The sequence below is a fragment of the Nothoprocta perdicaria genome, unplaced genomic scaffold (assembly GCF_003342845.1).
Source record: "Nothoprocta perdicaria isolate Ctin4 unplaced genomic scaffold, notPer1 scaffold_37, whole genome shotgun sequence".
In the NCBI taxonomy this organism is placed as follows: domain Eukaryota; kingdom Metazoa; phylum Chordata; class Aves; order Tinamiformes; family Tinamidae; genus Nothoprocta; species Nothoprocta perdicaria.
In genome coordinates this window covers 2,549,302-2,566,236 of record NW_020455610.1, presented here as the reverse complement: position 1 = coordinate 2,566,236, position 16,935 = coordinate 2,549,302, and the positions used below count along the sequence as shown (strand labels likewise).

General features: G+C 50.9%; 1 protein-coding gene across 1 annotated transcript in view; it reads right to left on the bottom strand.

Annotated features, from left to right (window-relative positions):
• LMO7 (LIM domain 7) overlaps nucleotides 1-16,935 on the bottom strand; it is a 116,373-nt gene that overhangs the window by 36,922 nt on the left and 62,516 nt on the right. The window contains exons 5-12 of the mRNA XM_026044508.1: nucleotides 6,150-6,180; nucleotides 5,619-5,732; nucleotides 4,797-4,995; nucleotides 3,458-3,710; nucleotides 2,779-3,057; nucleotides 2,136-2,426; nucleotides 1,703-1,900; nucleotides 588-1,304 (exon numbers count right to left, since the gene is read on the bottom strand). Coding sequence (XP_025900293.1) covers nucleotides 588-1,304; nucleotides 1,703-1,900; nucleotides 2,136-2,426; nucleotides 2,779-3,057; nucleotides 3,458-3,672 — 1,700 coding nt within the window. The 5' untranslated portion in view covers nucleotides 3,673-3,710; nucleotides 4,797-4,995; nucleotides 5,619-5,732; nucleotides 6,150-6,180. The remainder of the gene's footprint in view (nucleotides 1-587; nucleotides 1,305-1,702; nucleotides 1,901-2,135; nucleotides 2,427-2,778; nucleotides 3,058-3,457; nucleotides 3,711-4,796; nucleotides 4,996-5,618; nucleotides 5,733-6,149; nucleotides 6,181-16,935) is intronic.

Below are 16,935 nucleotides of genomic sequence, written 5' to 3'. Positions count from 1 at the left end.
CCTCGACCTGCTGGGTAACACATAGATGAGGCACTTGTAGACGTGAGGTGAGATGTAGATGTAGGTGAGAAACATCTACTTGTAGATGTAGGTGAGAAACGTGTAGAGATCACTTAGGGACACGGCTGAGCAGGCAGGATGGTGGTGGTGGGTTTATGGTTGGCCTTGATGATCCTTTCCAACCATAAAGCTTCTATGATTCGAAGAAAACATCCACTATTTCAGAGGCATTCTCATCAGCATACTAGGTCAACAAACTACCCCTATAACAGCCTCTATAATCTTCTGAATCATCAATATTCCTGCTCAAACACGGAAAAAAACCTGTTTTAGGCTTTGGAGCTCAAGGACTGGTAACCTAATTTCTCTCTAAAGTGGCAGCCTAAAGCCRGAAAATACCTTAATTTTGCTGAAAATATGGTATTGCAGCGATGAGCTTCCACTCAAAGCAAACAAAAAGCTTGTGTGGGATCACACAAACAAACGGCAGCGTTGCACTGCACACAGGGCTCGGCACGGGGCGGTGCTTCTCCCACGGGAAGCGGCTCCACGGGCTGGAGCGCGAGCCGCGCGGGACACGGGCTGACCTCTCCACCAGCTGCCGCTTCCTGTGCCTCGCTCGGCTGGCCTCCCTGATGGCCTCCCACTTCCTCCAGTCGTCCTCGCTGCAGGGCCCCGGGATAAACCGCGCGGGCTGCACGCCGCTTCCCGCCTTGCAGGCCCCCATCTTGCGCGTGAGCATGTCGTCCTTCTCGTGGCGGGAGGAGGGCGACAGCACGCGGCCGGCGCTCCGCCTGTTCTCCGCCGCGGCGCCTCTCTCCAGCAGGCACAGGAACTTGGAGCGGACGTCCTCCGGCAGGCTCCACGGGTCCGGGAAGAGGGCAGCGTGATACCTGTCCGGAGCGCCCGACAGAGGCACCTCTTTTCTCTGAGAGAGGATTTTCCGGAAAATCATGTCGTCTTTTTCCAAGTCGGGAATCACAGGTTGGCCTTCCCGAGGCTGCAGGACGATTTCCCCCTCCAGGGGAGGCTCCTCCTCGGAGAACTTTTTAAAATACTCGGGGTCTTGGAGAACAACATGATTCATGTGGAACGCCCCCGTTTTCCGAACAAACAGGTCATCGTTTTCTAAATCTGGATACAGATACCCATTTTCCTCATCTCCCTGCTTGCATCCCGGTATAAAGGAAATATTCCTTCTACATTTTACCAGCCTAGGGCCGGAAGCAGGATCAACTTTGGTCTTTGCTTCGGAAGACAAGTAGTCCGTGTATCTCTGCAGCGCCTGAAGTAACGCAAACTGACTGGAGCGCACAAGACAAAAGGAGGGACATGGAATATCATTAGCTGGCAGGAGACAGGCGGAGCACAACGTACTGAGATGCACACGCGGTGCAGCCGCACGGTGTAGCCGCACGGTGTAGCCGCACGGGTGCAGCCGCACGGGTGCAGCCGCACGGGTGCAGCCAGCGGCACCGCGACAACACCCGGCGGCCCCGGCACCGCGCGTCAGCCGCACGCCCCCCGCCAAGCCACAACCCCCCGCGTCACCCTGCCGCACGTGCACCCTGCCGCAGCTCTCAGGCAACAACAGATGCACAAAATCCCGGGAACAACGAGGCGGGATGCGGTTTCATTCCCTTTAACAACCAGGCGCTGGGTTGCGAGGCAGCCAGGGCACAGCTCATGCAGCGGTATCAACCTGGGCGCATCAGCATCCTCCAGGATCCTGTCTTCCACAATCTGGGACAAGGGATTTCCCAYGTATTCAGCCGTGGCCTTAGAGGTTTGATCCCTCCTGCAACTGCTGCTCCACTCAAAGCCTGGTCTTGGTTGACGACCAAGGGCAGAGCTGGGTTTACAAGCAAAATCCTCATCCTCAGAATCTGATTTCTTTCTACTGTGCAGCAGCACAAAGAAGGAAAGAGAGAGGGAGAAAAAACAGTCATCCAGTTAAACGCACAGTGCCAATGGGACAAYGGTCGAATGGAAAAACCTCAATCATTTTCTTGAACAAGAAAATAAACCAACATCCTGCTGCTACACAGGTAATAAAAATGAAGCCGTTGTAAAACCACGCTTTAGTTACAGGTTTTGCACACAGCAGAGAAACAGGCGCATGCATCAACACGCACCTGAACCCTTGAATCTCTTTATACCAGGGTTTGAAAGAGGATTTCCTGATTTTTTTCCACATCAGTTCCTCTTCTGGAGTCCAAAACTTAGGGAGAAATTTGTCAAAAGAAACCACTGTGCTTGGTGCCGACGAGCTCAGCTTGCGGAAATAGAGATCATCCTTCTCAATGTTTGGGACGCCTGTGGAGTCTTCCTCGTCCTCATCAAAGTACCCGGAGAACTGTGAAGGAATGTTAGCTCTTGGCTTGCTTTCCACTTTAGCATCCAACTGCCTCTGACTCCTCTGGTTACTGTGCAAAATACCCAACCAGTTAAGATATTTTAGGAGCAGCTTGACATAAAAAGATGCGAAAAAAACAGACATGCTTTTGGCTCAAGAGTTCAGCCTTGTGAATGAAGCTAATTAGTTCTCAATCCCATCACTGCAGCACCAGAAAAAAAAAAAAAAAAAGAAACAAAAAAAGTTAAATGGTTATTACAGCAGCCTATAGCCTCTCACGGGAACGCCAACTTGACAGAACAGGCACRGGGACTTATCAGCTACATTAACAGGCTGATTAGAAGGCTAATTTTACGGGGTTATTTCGAGACTGCAGTTCGGGCAGCACACCAGTCACTGGATGCCACATTAGCGCCTCTGACCTCAGCGGCTGCGGCCCCGCAGCTGCCGGAGCAGGCGGGCTGCTCGGCCGCGGTGCCGGCACGCAACGCCGCCCGGCCGCGGCCGGGCTCGCCGGGCCCCTCGGGCCCAGGAATCTGCGATTCGCCAAGTCATCCCGAAGCAGGTCGGGCAGCGGCCGGTCCTCTTCAGGCTCCGAGTCGCTGTCACTGTCACCGGGCAGCCGGAGGGGAGGCGGGTGCGCGAGGCCGCTCTCGGCTCCGCTGCTTTGGCGGGAAGCTGGAGGACTCCTTGGAGGGCCACTGAGGTGGCCAGAACAGGAACAGAAGGGAGATGGTGAAGCAACCACAGACCTCGAGCCCTGCCCAAGGTGTCTCAAGCACATCCATGTGCAAGCYGGGCAACAGCAACTCACTACCATGCTCGGAAAACTTTCAGCCAAGCTATACATTTTAYGTCTAGTTTAAAACGGCACGGAAAATTATTTAAATCCCCTCTATTTGATATCTGAACTACCTCAAAACGCCGCTTAAAAACTAGTGGACTGAGCTAAAGAAACAAAAAGAAAAACCCTAAAATATGACAACTCACAGGCTTTGCCTCTAGCTACAACAACAGCAATTCTTCTTTAACGAGGGAAGCAGTCAGGAAAGGAAACACTGGAGGTCAAGCAGCCGCCTCAGCGAGGCTGCCCAGCAGTACCTTGAGAAGGTGCCGTCGGACTCGGTGTAGACGGGACTGGCCCAGCTCCTCCTGTTGTCCTCGTTCTTGTCCGTCCTCCGCTTGCGCAAGGGCGCGGGCACGTACGCTGCCTGCTTGTTCTTGGTGGGCAGGAAGCGATTGAAGTCGGCCGTGGGTTTGGGCTCGATCACCGCGATCCTGCGGTAGGACCGGTCGTCTTTGTGGGAGTCGTGCATTTTGCAAGGCACTTCCGAGTCCGGGTCGCTTTCACAGCCTTAGGGAAAAGGGAAAGAAAGGGAAGTTACTCCCTGGCTTTGAGCTCGGAGCTAGAACTTGGATCGAAAGGGTCAAGTCAGCTCCACTTCCAAGATGCTTCTGCAGCAAACGTGCCGAGCAGAGGTGTTTTGAGGAGTGTTTTGAGGTGTCTCTCGGGGAGCTGTGACAGGACCCACGGCGCGGCGCCCGGCCGGCCGCGGTCGCTCCGTTCCTTCGCTATCCCTGTTCACGCAGGACCCRGCCTGCTAAACCCCCCACTGAGGCAAACACTCAAATAACACGGCAGCTCTTCAAAGCCCCGCTTGCCACTCCCGTTTGCTAGCACACTGAGCTAGCAAGCATATAATGCAAAGAATATGCTCATCTCRGCAGATTCATACCCATAGCTGCCCCGGGTGTGTGGCACTTGTGTGGCACGGCTACACGGTGCTTTGATCCCATCAGATGGGCTCTGTGCAGCCTTTGCAAATAATTTCACACCATTCCCACTGAATAAAATCCAAAAGCTCACTATTTTTTATAACCTGAATACATGTTTCTGGTGCATTTTAAAATTTGGAGAAGGTTTAGAGCATAACTGCAGAGAACTATTTCATAACCTGTCRTCTTACTACATTGCTTTCCATGAAAAACTAATAACTATCAAGACAAATACTACGATATTCAGCTTTTAACCCAAGGGAGAAAAAGCCTATTTGCATTCAATACAAAACAAATCGTATTCATGTGACATCATATGGATTTTAGGGAAAGGCAAGGCACAGGTGCAACTGTTGCAAAGTTAGGTGATGGACACTGGGATCTGAACTCTACCAATCTGCCTTCCTGCCCTGCTAAAAACCACCCACCAAATATGTATGTGTTAAAATGGCAGCCAGAAGCCCCGCTGCTCTATCCAGGATCATTCGGGGGGCACTGCTTTGTTTCTAGCAATTGCTTAAGATCTGTATTTGATCATCTTAAACGCAACTGCAGCAGGCCCTCTAGAGCTGCCCTTCAAGCCAGTTCAGATCCCGGGCACCCGCAGGTCGTGCACCGTGCTGTCCTGTGCTCACAAGACACAATTTTAAGCAGGGAAACGCACCTTCGCTGCCACCTTTCAAGGTGATATCTGAGGAGAAGCTCGTGGAGGATCTGGAGCCGAAGGAGTCCAAGCTGTCAAAGGAGTCCTCCCTTTTGTGGCTGGCCGAGGCTGGGAAGGGCTCGCCGCGCTCGAGGTACCAGACGTCGCCGTAGCCGCTGTCCCTGCCGCTCCTGCTCAGCTGGCCGGACTCCTCGAGCGCCTGCGCAAGGAGGTTGTGGAAAGCCTTTTGCAGCAGCGTCGTACTCTTAAATACCCCAGAGTTCAAATGCAATAATATATTAAAGACATTTGTACACAAATAGCTTGTTCAAGGACTACTGTAAACCTCTAAAAACTACATACACAAAAATCTTGGATGGGGGTTCAACACAAGGTATTTAATTTCCCTCATCTCGGAATGAAATCRGAGCTCTCTGCCACCTACCAAATGAACAATCACAGAAGGGTTCCAAGTTTCATGAGTTTTTCTTCCTCACAGTGGGTATTTTTTCCTTAAAGGACAACTAGGGTAACAAACGCTCCAGGTGTCCCTGCTGGAGCAGGGGGTTGGACTAGATCGTCTCCCACAGGTCCCTTCCAACCTCAACCATTCTGTGACTCTAATACTGATAGCAGAGGACCCCAGATCTGGTAGAAATGATTCCTTTCACGTGTCTTTAGATAGCATGCAAAATGAACAAACCAGATTGCCGTGCTCTCCGAGCTAAGAATAAAATTAAATCCCCAAGAGATAACTTAGCTGTTATGATATWATGTTTAGCAACCTACGTAATATTTAAAACTGTTTGTTTAAAAAAAAAAAATCTTCTCTGGAATTCTTACCTTTGTCAATGCTTGCCCTAGTAGCTTCTCAAATGCTTTAAGATTGAGGTATGGACCATTATAATGAGGGTTACTTTGTGCTTTTCTACCCAGCCAGTACAACGTAATCAGAACCTAGAAATACAAACATCAATAGAGAGTTCAATAATTAGCTCTCAGGAGTAGGTCAGTATAAAGTTAGAGACGTTKTCCCCAGTGAAGTGTAAAAATCTCCTCTACGCCATTAGCTGGTATCTTCATTAAAATCAGTTAAACAGGGCTTGGATGAGTTTAACACATCTCAATTAGGCTGAGACTGAAGGACCGTTTCCTATTAAAACACTCATCCAGGAAAGTAAGCTCTGCAGTGATCGTAACGAGATGGCACTGATTTTTATATCTACTATTATAGAGAGATATATAGGTACTATTATAGATAAATGAGCAGCCAAACAATACGGTAAGTCTCACAATGATAAGAGCAGAAGTGTTTCAAAAATATTAAATTCTTACATTAATGTTTTGGAAAACATTAAAATAAACGTGTCTTACATTTTTCACTCTTCTGTCAGTTTCCTCTGGTCTGAAGCAGAGCAGGAGAAAAAGAACAAAAACAAAAAGAGATTTTCAAAACCTAATTGAAAATTCTATTACTCAATATTTAAAGTGTCATAAGATAAAGATTACAATTTAATTTTAAGAGCAATTAGAGTCCAAAATGAGATACAGAACCGTGAATGTTCCGAAAGAAATAAAGTGCAACAATTAACTTTGCATTTACAGGTAGAATTCYGTACTACTTCAATCATTTCATGTGAAACAAGACACTAACTGCCCTGCTACAGTCTGTGATTTGATGGGAATTATAACCCAGTAAAAGTTTTTTCTTTTTTAAAATTAGTCAAAGTTTTTAGTTACTGATAAAATAAAAGCAGAACGAAGCTAATCACTTTTGGTGACGGTCAATCTCTATCAGCTCTCTCAGCTGCTGACTAAGATCTTACGTTCCTTTTTTCCCTGGCTATGACACTTTTTTTCTGAAATATTTGTCTCTTYGTTTTAACCAAGCAGCAATTTTCAGGCAAAAACTGAGCAGCTGGGACGTGAGGACAGCCCCCTTGCAGGTTTGGAAGGAGGAGCTGGGTTGCTTTCAAGTGGGATGCCTGTTTCCAGAGGGGAAAATGAAACACCTTGAAGGCCACAAGTATTACCATTAGTACAAGGTGGTTTTGCCTTTTTCAGGCCCCCGTTTGTGGTGCGTTTCCCCAGGGGCTCCGGGAGGTCCCTCCAAGGTCCCCTCCCAGGCCAGGCCCCAGGAGCGGCCCTAAAACCCTCTCGCCGGCACCGTGAGCAGCTCCGGAGAGCAGCTCACCTCCTGCCTTGGTCTGGAGAATTAATGCAAAGCTAATGTGGGGCAGCAAAAAGAGCTGCATGGGATCTGGGAACAGATCAAAGTGATAATTTTTCCGGTCATCTCCTGGTCCCRGCTGCCTGGGAATGAGTTGATCAAAGGTTTCATGGAGAGGTTGCCAGAAACTGGTCAGCAGGCAGCCAGGAGGTGCAGAGCCAGGGCAGGACCAGGACCAGGTCACTCACGGAAGGCAGAGCAGCCTGTAWCCAGCTGGGATGCAGAGCTCCCCTCCTCCCTTCTTCCTCGTCTGGGCCACCCTGCTTTTCCCACCCACCTCAGCTGGCCCTGCCGTGCCCATTCCCTACGTCACTCGCAATCAAGCTGCCAATAACATAGTGTCATGAGACATCTGGCCCACAGCATCCCCGCTTGCCACTTCCTTCACATCCCATCCCCTAAATTCTGATTCCGTAGCAAGCAGCCTATATCTTATGGATATGGAGGAACACTTTTCCTCTAATGTGAAACTTTCACATCCATTTTTCACTCTSCTTCCCAAAATACCTTGGTGCCCTTATTTTAATTAAGCTTGATACTGAAGCAATTACACTCCTCCCTTTCCGCAGCACGGGGCATTCCTCCGAGATGTTCACGTTGTGCTGGTTACACACAGGTCCCCTCAGCCCTTTTCCGAGCATGGCTTGGGAAATGGCTTTCCCAGCAGTTTGCATCACTAGTAAACTTTCTGCAGCTGATATGGAGCATTTTAAAGGTTTATAGGCTTCAAGTTCAAAACCTAGGAACCTTTCTGCCGGACAGAACTGGGCTTTTGTCACTGCAGACAATGACAAGTCACATATACCTCTTGAATCACCTAGAGTCCCTGTTGTCTATAGACCTTAACCTAGAAGTGTGGAGTCTCCTTCTCTGGAGATCTTCCCAAYCCGCCTGGATGCCGCCCYGTGCTCTGGGTGTYCCTGCTGGAGCAGGGAGTTGGACCGCATGATCTCTAGAGGTCCCTTCCAACCTCAACCATCCTGTGATTCTGCGACCCCCCTGCCTCAGGACAACCTCCCCCCAGGTAGTTTAGAGAGCACTAGAGTCTCCCCTGGGCCTCCTCTTCTCCAGACTGAAGATCCCTGGCTCCCTCAGCYGCTTCCCCCCATCCCCTGAAGCTCCTGATGGAGAGTGATCCTACAGCCATCGCCTCGTGCTTTGGGTAGGACCATGGAGGTTTGAGCTCAAGGGATGGAGACGCGGGGAGCCAGGGGAAAAGGGAAGGGATTCTGGATGATTGCCGCGTTGTCTGCCGCTGCCAGCAGGGCCGGGAGCTGCTGCCCGCAGACCTCTCAGCRGCCTCTGCTCCCTGTGACTGCAGCTTGCAAAGGGTGCCGTCCGGATCCAGCGGCTCCAAAAGCCCTCGCTGCCTTCCCGAGCGAAAYGCCGCGCGTGCACATCCCGCCCATCCCAAATCCAGCTCGGAGAAACGCACGCACAGGCCACTGCCTGGGGACTACCCAGAATATCGCCTTTAAAATAGTCCGGAAAATGCCTATTGGACACAAGCGTGCTGCAAGCTGARGGGGATTTAATGGGAATATTGGCTTCGGCTTGTCAGCACCAACCTAAAACAAAAAAGCAAGCCTGGGGTGGGATGTGGAGCTGCCAAGGAGAACAGGTTTACAGGAGAAAAAAAAAAAACCCRCTCCACTCCTACTACATAGGGTGCTCATTCCTGGCATTCACTCTGCAGCCTAAAGGAAAGTCAATCCCTCCTGTTACCTAATCAAACCCCAACGTCAACTGCTCAAGAAGCCTCCAGATTCTGGCAGTGCAACTTCTGGTGCRCAGGCTTTGAACCTTCACAGCTAGCAGGGCTTTCCATAAAGCTGGATCTGCAGCTTGAAGGTTGGCCATGCTGGAAAATGCCTGTCAAAACTCCTGTAAATTGCAGCAAGAGCCTAAAGGCCGCATGATAACAAACACCACGGCGGGGGGGAATATTGTTATAATTATGAAGCACAATTGCAAGGTGACCGCTGTCGCAAAATGCTGACAAAATCCATCCAAAAACACATGAATTCACCACCCATGGAAAAAATAATGCCTTCTGTGTAAAGCATCATTTCACCTACGTCAACCGGTCAGCAAACAGAACAAGACAAACGAGACAGAAATAGCTCCAACTTGTTAGTAGATGATAAGCTTAGATTAGAGACCAAAGCAACTCGGTTACAGTGGAGAAAATGCCCCTTCAGGAGCACCATTTATACCCACTCGGCACTGACCAGCAGAAGTTTCTTTAACAGGGACTACTGGATGAGAACAAAACCAAGTGATGGAGCAGCTCAGAAGACCGGATTGCAACAGAAGGAATTTATTCACAGCCCCACTGTTGGCTCAAGGTTAAACAGCCAAGTTGGTCACTAAGGCCACAGTTTGGAGACACAGAGGCTTTGGCAGCACTTCCACCTCCAGGATTCCCCGATATCTCTTGCTCCTTGCTTACTGCTCCGTGGTTATGCCAACACGCACGGCATCACCCCATGGCTCCTTGTGGGGATGCAGCACCCAAGGGCTCTGCCGATGGCTTGTTTGGAGCTAAGGGCCCCTCTAAGGATCCCAAATGAGCTCACTCACCTGTGTTAGAGCCCAGTCCCACRGCACAACCACCAAGGCAACGTGTTTGTCACACCAGGAGCTTGCTGGAGGGGGGACRCCATGGGGCCATCCCCATAGAGGAGCTCCCATATGACAAAACACCAGCCAGGGGCTCTCCGTGCAACCAGCCCAGCTACTGATGCCTCCTTTTGAGGAAGCTGGCTAGCATTACTTCAAGATAATATCTTAAGATATTCCTTTAAGATTAAATTAAAGTTAATTCTGAGATACTAAAAGCAGTTTACAAAACAGTCATGTGGCCTGTACGCTACCGTATTTTACGGAACCATAAACTAGAATTTAAGCCTTATACAACATGCTAAAACACTTGCACTTATGTTACTTGCACTTTTGTTTCTTCACTGCTTCCTTCCAGGACAGCAGCGTATTTTAAGTTACAGCTAATAAATACACCYGGCAGTTTGGATTTCTTCTCCCCATGTGTTATTCTGCTTCGTTCCCCAGCCCCCTCATGCCTATTCAATCCCAGAAACTATCGGCACCTGATGTCAGATGTACTTTGACATTTTACATTGTTGTTCTCCAGGSAGAACACAAACGTGGAGCTCAAGACCAAAGGCAAGATACCAGAAACGAAAGGCACAGCTCAGGAAGACGACTCAAGGGCATCTCTTTCGAGAAGCGGGACCTTCTAAACATGCATGTATCCAGAGCAGAAAATTTAGACTACACATATCTACCTATGGCAAAAAAAAAAAAAAAAAAAAAAAAAAAAAAAAAAAAAAAAAAAAAAAAAAAAAAAAAAAAAAAAAAAAAAAAAAGTAAAGTCTAGGCAGATCAAGGAATCCCTCTCCCCTAAACGGGAATCACTGAATCCCAGAAGGGCTGAGATTGGCAGGGACCCCTAGAGATCATCTAGTCCAACCCCCTGCTCCAGCAGGGACACCCAGGGCACAGGGCGGCATCCAGGCGGGTTGGGAAGATCTCCAGAGGAGGAGACTCCACAGCCAGGAGTCACCTGCTGTGAAGCAGTCGTGTGGCGAGGCAGCCCGAGAAGGGAGCAGGAGCGTCCGAATCCATGGGAATCCGAAGGGCCGCAGTGCCCCATGGCGCGAGCGCACGGTGCCCGGTGCCAAGTCCCTCCCTTCGTGACAACCACCCCAGGAACCCTCCAGCTGCCAACACCRTCTGCTTCGCCCCCATCTCCGTGCCCTGGATCTCACCGACGCAGGGCTCACAGCGAGCAGAAAAGCCCTCCTGAAGGAGCACCGGCTTCTTCCCAGGGACCTCCCGGCACCAAGGCAGGGCTTCCACCTCCCAGACGTGCAGGAAAGGCCTCGGAGAGCCGTGGCTGCACTGGGGCCCACCTGCCCACTCCGGCAGAGCTCCCGGCCCGCTCCCGCACGGAGTCGCTCACGCTTCCGAGGAGGAGGCCGAAGGGCCCGCGGGGCTTTCCCACCGGCGGCGCGGGATGCCGGCRCCGCCTGCCCGGCCCGTGCCCGCTGCCGCCCTCCCAGGACGCCTCCTCGGCTGCTATTAATACTCCGGTTATCAGATTGCACCCGCTTCCCACCGGCTGCTCGGGAGAGGCCGGCGGCAATGGGGGACGGGRCCGGGACGTGGGCAGGGAAGCGGCAGGACATTCCTCCAGCACTCGGATTCCCAGCGGGCCGATATTCAACCCCGACGGGCACATTTCACTGAGAGGACTGGAGCTGAAGCCATGCCGGTATCGCTCGGGAGCTCAAGAGCGGCTCTGGAACACGTCCTTTATTTTAAATGGACTTGTCTGCCTGTTCTATAGATAGAAAAGGCACAAGTTTTTTCCATAGCCTCCGGACCGCCCTGTATTATCAGTGCTGTCAGTACAGAGCCCCACGGAGAAGGGCCTGGGGAGCTGAGGGGCCGGAGAGGGGAAAGACCTGGAGGGCACCAGGGAGCCRCCAGCCTCTGTGGGCACGGGGCCCACGCCGCCCCACAGCCACGTCCCATCCCTCGGAAGGGCCTCCCCCCCATATGTTCCCACACTCCTCTGAAATCCTTATCCAAAGACACACGGCTGTGTCTGGATGCAGCAGCCCGGGACAGGAGCGGCCCAGGTCACAGAGCTGGCTCTAAGCTCACGGAGAGGTCTCTTGCTCTCAAAGGGAGCAAAGCCCTTGGTTTAAACTTACAAAGATGCTTTAATTTCAGAGAAGAAACCAATTCCTTATTAAAAAAAACCCAACAACTTCAAAACACAGAGCAATTTACATAAATAGCTACGGTACCACTATTCATAAATAATCCAGATTTTTATAGCTTAGAAACTGTATATATACACAAAGGTATATACATAAAAACACACGCAAGCACATCTGAACATACACAGAAATGGTTCAACAACGTTACTGAAAAATTACTCTGAATAAAGCACTCTGAATATTACTCGCTCGCGCGAAACTGCAGCAACCAAGGCAGYTCACAGTCCACCTTCTTTCCCCCCAAGACACATCCATATCTTCATCCTCCCTTGCCCCACAGCCCCTGACATGGTTAAGCATTTCCACAGCTGCTGCCCCTCGGTGTCCCCCTCCCACACGGATGCATTTTGCCCTCGCCTCTTGCCCAAGCACAAGCGGGAAGGCCTCCCGGCAGCAACAGCCTGGGCCCTCAGATCCCTGCCCTCGGCCTGCGGTTTAACGAGCTAAGGCTATCAGGGTGAGGCTTTAACGGGATCATTAAGGGTGGAAGGGATCCCTAGAGACCACCCAGTCCAACCCCCTGCTCCAGCAGGGACACCCAGAGCACGGGGCGGCATCCAGGCGGGTTGGGAAGATCTCCAGAGAAGGAGACTCCACCAGGAGCCTCCCTAGGCAGCCTGTGCCAGGGCTCTAGCACCCTCATGGGCAAGTTCTTCCTCACATGAAGATCAGGTGCGGCCTCACCAGAGCTGAGGAGAGGGGCAGGATCCCCTCCCTTGACCTGCTGGCAACATCCTCCTSATGCAGCCAGGWTCCCGTTGGCCTCCTTGGCCACAAGTGCACCTTGCTGACTCATGGTGAACTTGGTGTCAACCAGGACTCCCTCTCTGCAGGTCCCTCTCYGCGGAGCTGCTCTCCAGCAGGTCAACCCCTAATCCGTACTGGTATCTCATTCTTGCCCAGGTACAGGACCCTGCACTTGTCTTTGGAAGAACCTTTCGGAGGCAGCTGCAGAGCATCAGCTGGGATTTGGAAGGCAGGCAACTCGGCCTAACTCCCAGAAGATTCCTACTGCTCATGTCATGAAGCAGGAGAGAAGATTCCCTACCTGGGTGCACACACAGGGAAGATGCTTAACAGGAAGCTAAAGGGCTGTACTTCGGAAACGAGCACTGCCAGTGACCTCCCCTGGGTGCCCCCCTGTGTCCCACRGGATCCGAAAGCCGCAGCTCCTGGCACAGCCTTTGGGAAGGACTCCTGTGCAGGGGAGTGCTCCCTTTCCCTGGAGCATCCCCCTTGCTAGGGCTAGGGCTGCCGTGCAGAAGGGCAGCACAGGCTCTGCATCCCAACTAAAGCGTTTCCTGCAGCATTTCCGAGCAAGCCATGTGCTCACACGCAGCGCTGTGCTACGTTGCTTTGGGTGGCTAGGCTGCATTTTGGATTGTTAGCTGCACGTAAGGGGATGTGCCCTTTGGATGTGCCCRCAGCCAGATGAAAACAGGCAGCCAGCCCAGCTATAAAGGTTGGAATTTCCCCTTAGTTGGCACCACAGAGCAACCAAGATKGCAAAACCCGAGCCTGAACAGCACGGATATTGACAGGAACCCTGTCAATCCTTGGGATTATTAGCTGAGGATGGAGCCTCAGACTGAGAACAGGGGCAGTGTAAACCCCAGCTCCTTATTTTATCCTTATTTGCCACGCTTTTCAGGAACAAATGCTGTCACACATTAAATTGAGATTACTGAGAGCACAATTTTCAGAAAAAATCTCACAAAAGGAGGATTTTGGAAAGAATTTAGGCTTATTTATAAAGATAGGCTGAAGATGACAAGATGGACGTACAAAGCAAAGACAATTTCTTCCACGATAAATATACTGGAAACAGGTTAAAGCTGTGCTRGAACTTGTCCTTAAACAGAGCTATATCACTCCTGCATGACTGCATCCCTCAATTTAGTCTCTATAGACAGTACAAAAACTTAAGAGCTACACTTTTTTTTTCCTAGGAAATATTCCAGTAAAATATTTCCTAACCAGATAAGCAGCAGCAAAGTTAAAACACTTCCTTTATGAAAATCCACCTTATTTCCTTTTGTTTTCTTCCAGTTCCTCTAGCAACCATGACACAGAGCACAAAAGCACGAAACCATTTTCATGGAGCTACTTAAATATATAGTCGTCCTTGATCAGGTTCTTACGGCCTCAGAGCTATTTTGCAATATCTAGAATAACTAAATTTAATTTCTAATTAGCAGTTTCATTGGCACGTTCATGTTCTTGATAGAAAACAGACAAAAACTCACCCACCTCAGTGAGGACTGAAGTACTTTGACACYATTTTAAGGTGGCAAGTCAGCTGCAGTGCATTTTTGAACATTTGCTCAAAACATCAAGCTTTTGAGCCAGGTTTTAAGGCCAAGTACTCAAGGTTGGAAAAATGAATGCTACTTCATTGYAAAGTGAGAGAATGGGTAAAAGTCCAAGTAGTTGCTCTGCCAGAAGTGTTAGAAAGTCTGTGTGGGAGAGAAAAACAGGGAAGGGGAAAAAAGCTCATGCTGGCCTGCCCGTACACCTCTGAAGCTGGAGAATCCAYGTCAAGCAAAACTCCGAGGATCCCAAATTGCTGAAACCAAACACGCCATTAGTCACCTGAGAGTTGTCCTTGTAAAAGCAGAGGAGCCTGAGAGTCAGAACTYGCACAAAATTAAGGAGATGGGAAAGCCAGCCCGGCCAGAGCAGTGCTGATGATCTCACAGGCKCCCTTTCACCAGCACTCGTGGTGCAGTTTGCACCACACAACTCACGAGCGAGGGGAAAAGCTTCATGGGCCAATTAAGACACCGCCAAAACACTTGGGGAGGCCCTTCCAGCTCAACCTGGTGGCAGGGAGGGAGTGGAACAAAAGGATCCCATTCCGCTCCAGCGGAGGCCGTGGCAGTATTCCCAACATCTTAATGAGTGCAGGAGTCGATGCTAAATCGGGAATCTTTCTTCTCTTCCAGAGAAAGAGGATCCTGGATGCCCTAACTCTTGGAAAGGGCAGTTAGAGCCATCTGCAGAATTTCACCTCCTGTTCAGCTAAATGAAGCGCTGGACAAGGAGGCTCCTTGAAACACCCACGGTGCTTGGGAGCCATCCTTCTCAGAGATCCACCACGATGCACACAGAGCCTGGCTAACAAAAGCAACATCCTCAGGGCCCAGAAGCAGCTACCAATTCATAATCCTTCCTCCATAAACTCCTGCAAACACCATACCAAGACCTGGCAGTTGCTTGTCCATGACAAGGTTAACTCGGCATCTACTGCGAGACTCCCATCTGGGAAGCCTGGGGTTCTGGGAGACTAAAGGTCCCTGGCAAAGGCTGTGAATTGCCCTCACGGTTGCCTTTAAGCACTGCCAAGATTAAAGCGAGCTAATGATTAAGCTGCCAAGCGCAGGGCCAGGGAGTTAGCAGGAAGCCTCGGCTCCCCTGAGTGCCGGTTCACRGGATCCACAAGCAAGTGGCTGCCGAATCCAGAGGTGCCCCCTCGGGAAGCTCTGCGGAGGGCGCCCTGCTGCTCCCGGGTCGGGCCCTCCGGCCACGCGAGGGTCTCACGGGTGACGCTGCAGGCACCAGTGTCACTGTCCTRCAACTCCGCGAGGGCCCTCAGCGTCCCCCAGTGAGGGCCTCGCATCYGGGAAGAGCCTGAAACGCAGGAGCAGCTTCATAAAACTGACTGGATACTCCTCCTCTAGCTACATGCAATCCTTGAGCTGCTAGGCCACAAGAAATTAATAAATTAATAACTAACTAGCAGCTCCAGAAAGCCACAGAGGAGCCACCCCAGAGGCACCRCTGCTCAGCAGGAACATGGCAACAAGCGAGACTCGTTAAATCCTCCATCTCCCCTTTCACATCCAGGCCACCCGGGCTACAAGAAGGTCCCTGCTGATGGTCAAGGAAGAGTGTGAAACTCGGATGGCTTCTTGACAGGGACACGATGATCACAGAGCACTGGGCAAGGGAGCAGCACGGAGACACCTTCATCCTTTGACCCAGAGATGTGGGAGAAACCCCAGCGGGTGACGCTGCCCCGCGCTGCCACGGGGCAAAGTGCTGGCCACACCATCCACACCCGGCCAGCTGGCACTGAGAGCAGACACCAGGCACTTCCCAATGACTCTTCCCTCTCTGGAKGCATGACAACGAGCTGAAACAGCCACCCACAGCAAAGTAGCTGGGCTCCTTCTACCTGGTGCTCACASAGAATCACAGGATGGCTGAGGTTGGMAGGRACCTCTAGAGATCACCTAGTCCGACCCCCTGCTCCAGCAGGGACACCCAGAGCACRGGGCGGCATCCAGGTGGSTTGGGAAGATCTCCAGAGAAGGAGACTCCACAGCCTCCCTGGGCAGCCTGTGCCAGGGCTCTGGCACCCTCACAGYGAAGAAGTTCYTCCTCAAAGAACCCCCTCCTTTACCTTCTCGGCATGTCARCTAAGCAGATAGAAGATTTTAGTATATGCTTTAAAAATAAATTTAACAAAAAACAGTATTTCTAGCTGGTTTTCCGCAGGGAAAGGCAAGAAGTTACGCAAGAGCCATYGACAAAGACACGGCTTACAGCAGARCTATACAGCATACACGCTTCCACTTTAAGCACACTTTAGAATATCTCACATTGCAGAGCAAGTTATGCAAGCCTCATCTATAAAAATACAAACCAGTTGCACCAAGAACAGCTCACGAAGCAACCAACGTGCCATCTGTTTGATGCTTGGTGGACAGCTCGGCCTCACAACGGCCTCGCAGTGGTGAACTTGTCCACGGAGAGCCCAGGGGAGTGTGAAGCCCTGCTCTGCACTGCCACGGAGGACCCTGCAGAGCAGCACGCYGAGCACACCCGGCAAAACTGCAGCCCCCAAATCCTTCAGCGTGGAGGGAACCGGGGGAAGCTTCCGCTGGGAAAGGATATGCAGGAGTAGTACGGGAATTTTACATGGAATGTCGAGGGCGCAATTATTTTGATCTTATTAATAGGAGCCATGTAAGCTCGAAGGGAGCTATTTTGGATATCAGCACCRAAAGGAGGGCTGTATTACACAGGGGGAAAGAACAATAAATCCAAGGTGCTGAGATACCATTCTTTGAAAAGAGATAATAGAAGCTCACGTCAAGAGCACTCGCAAATCCCTTCT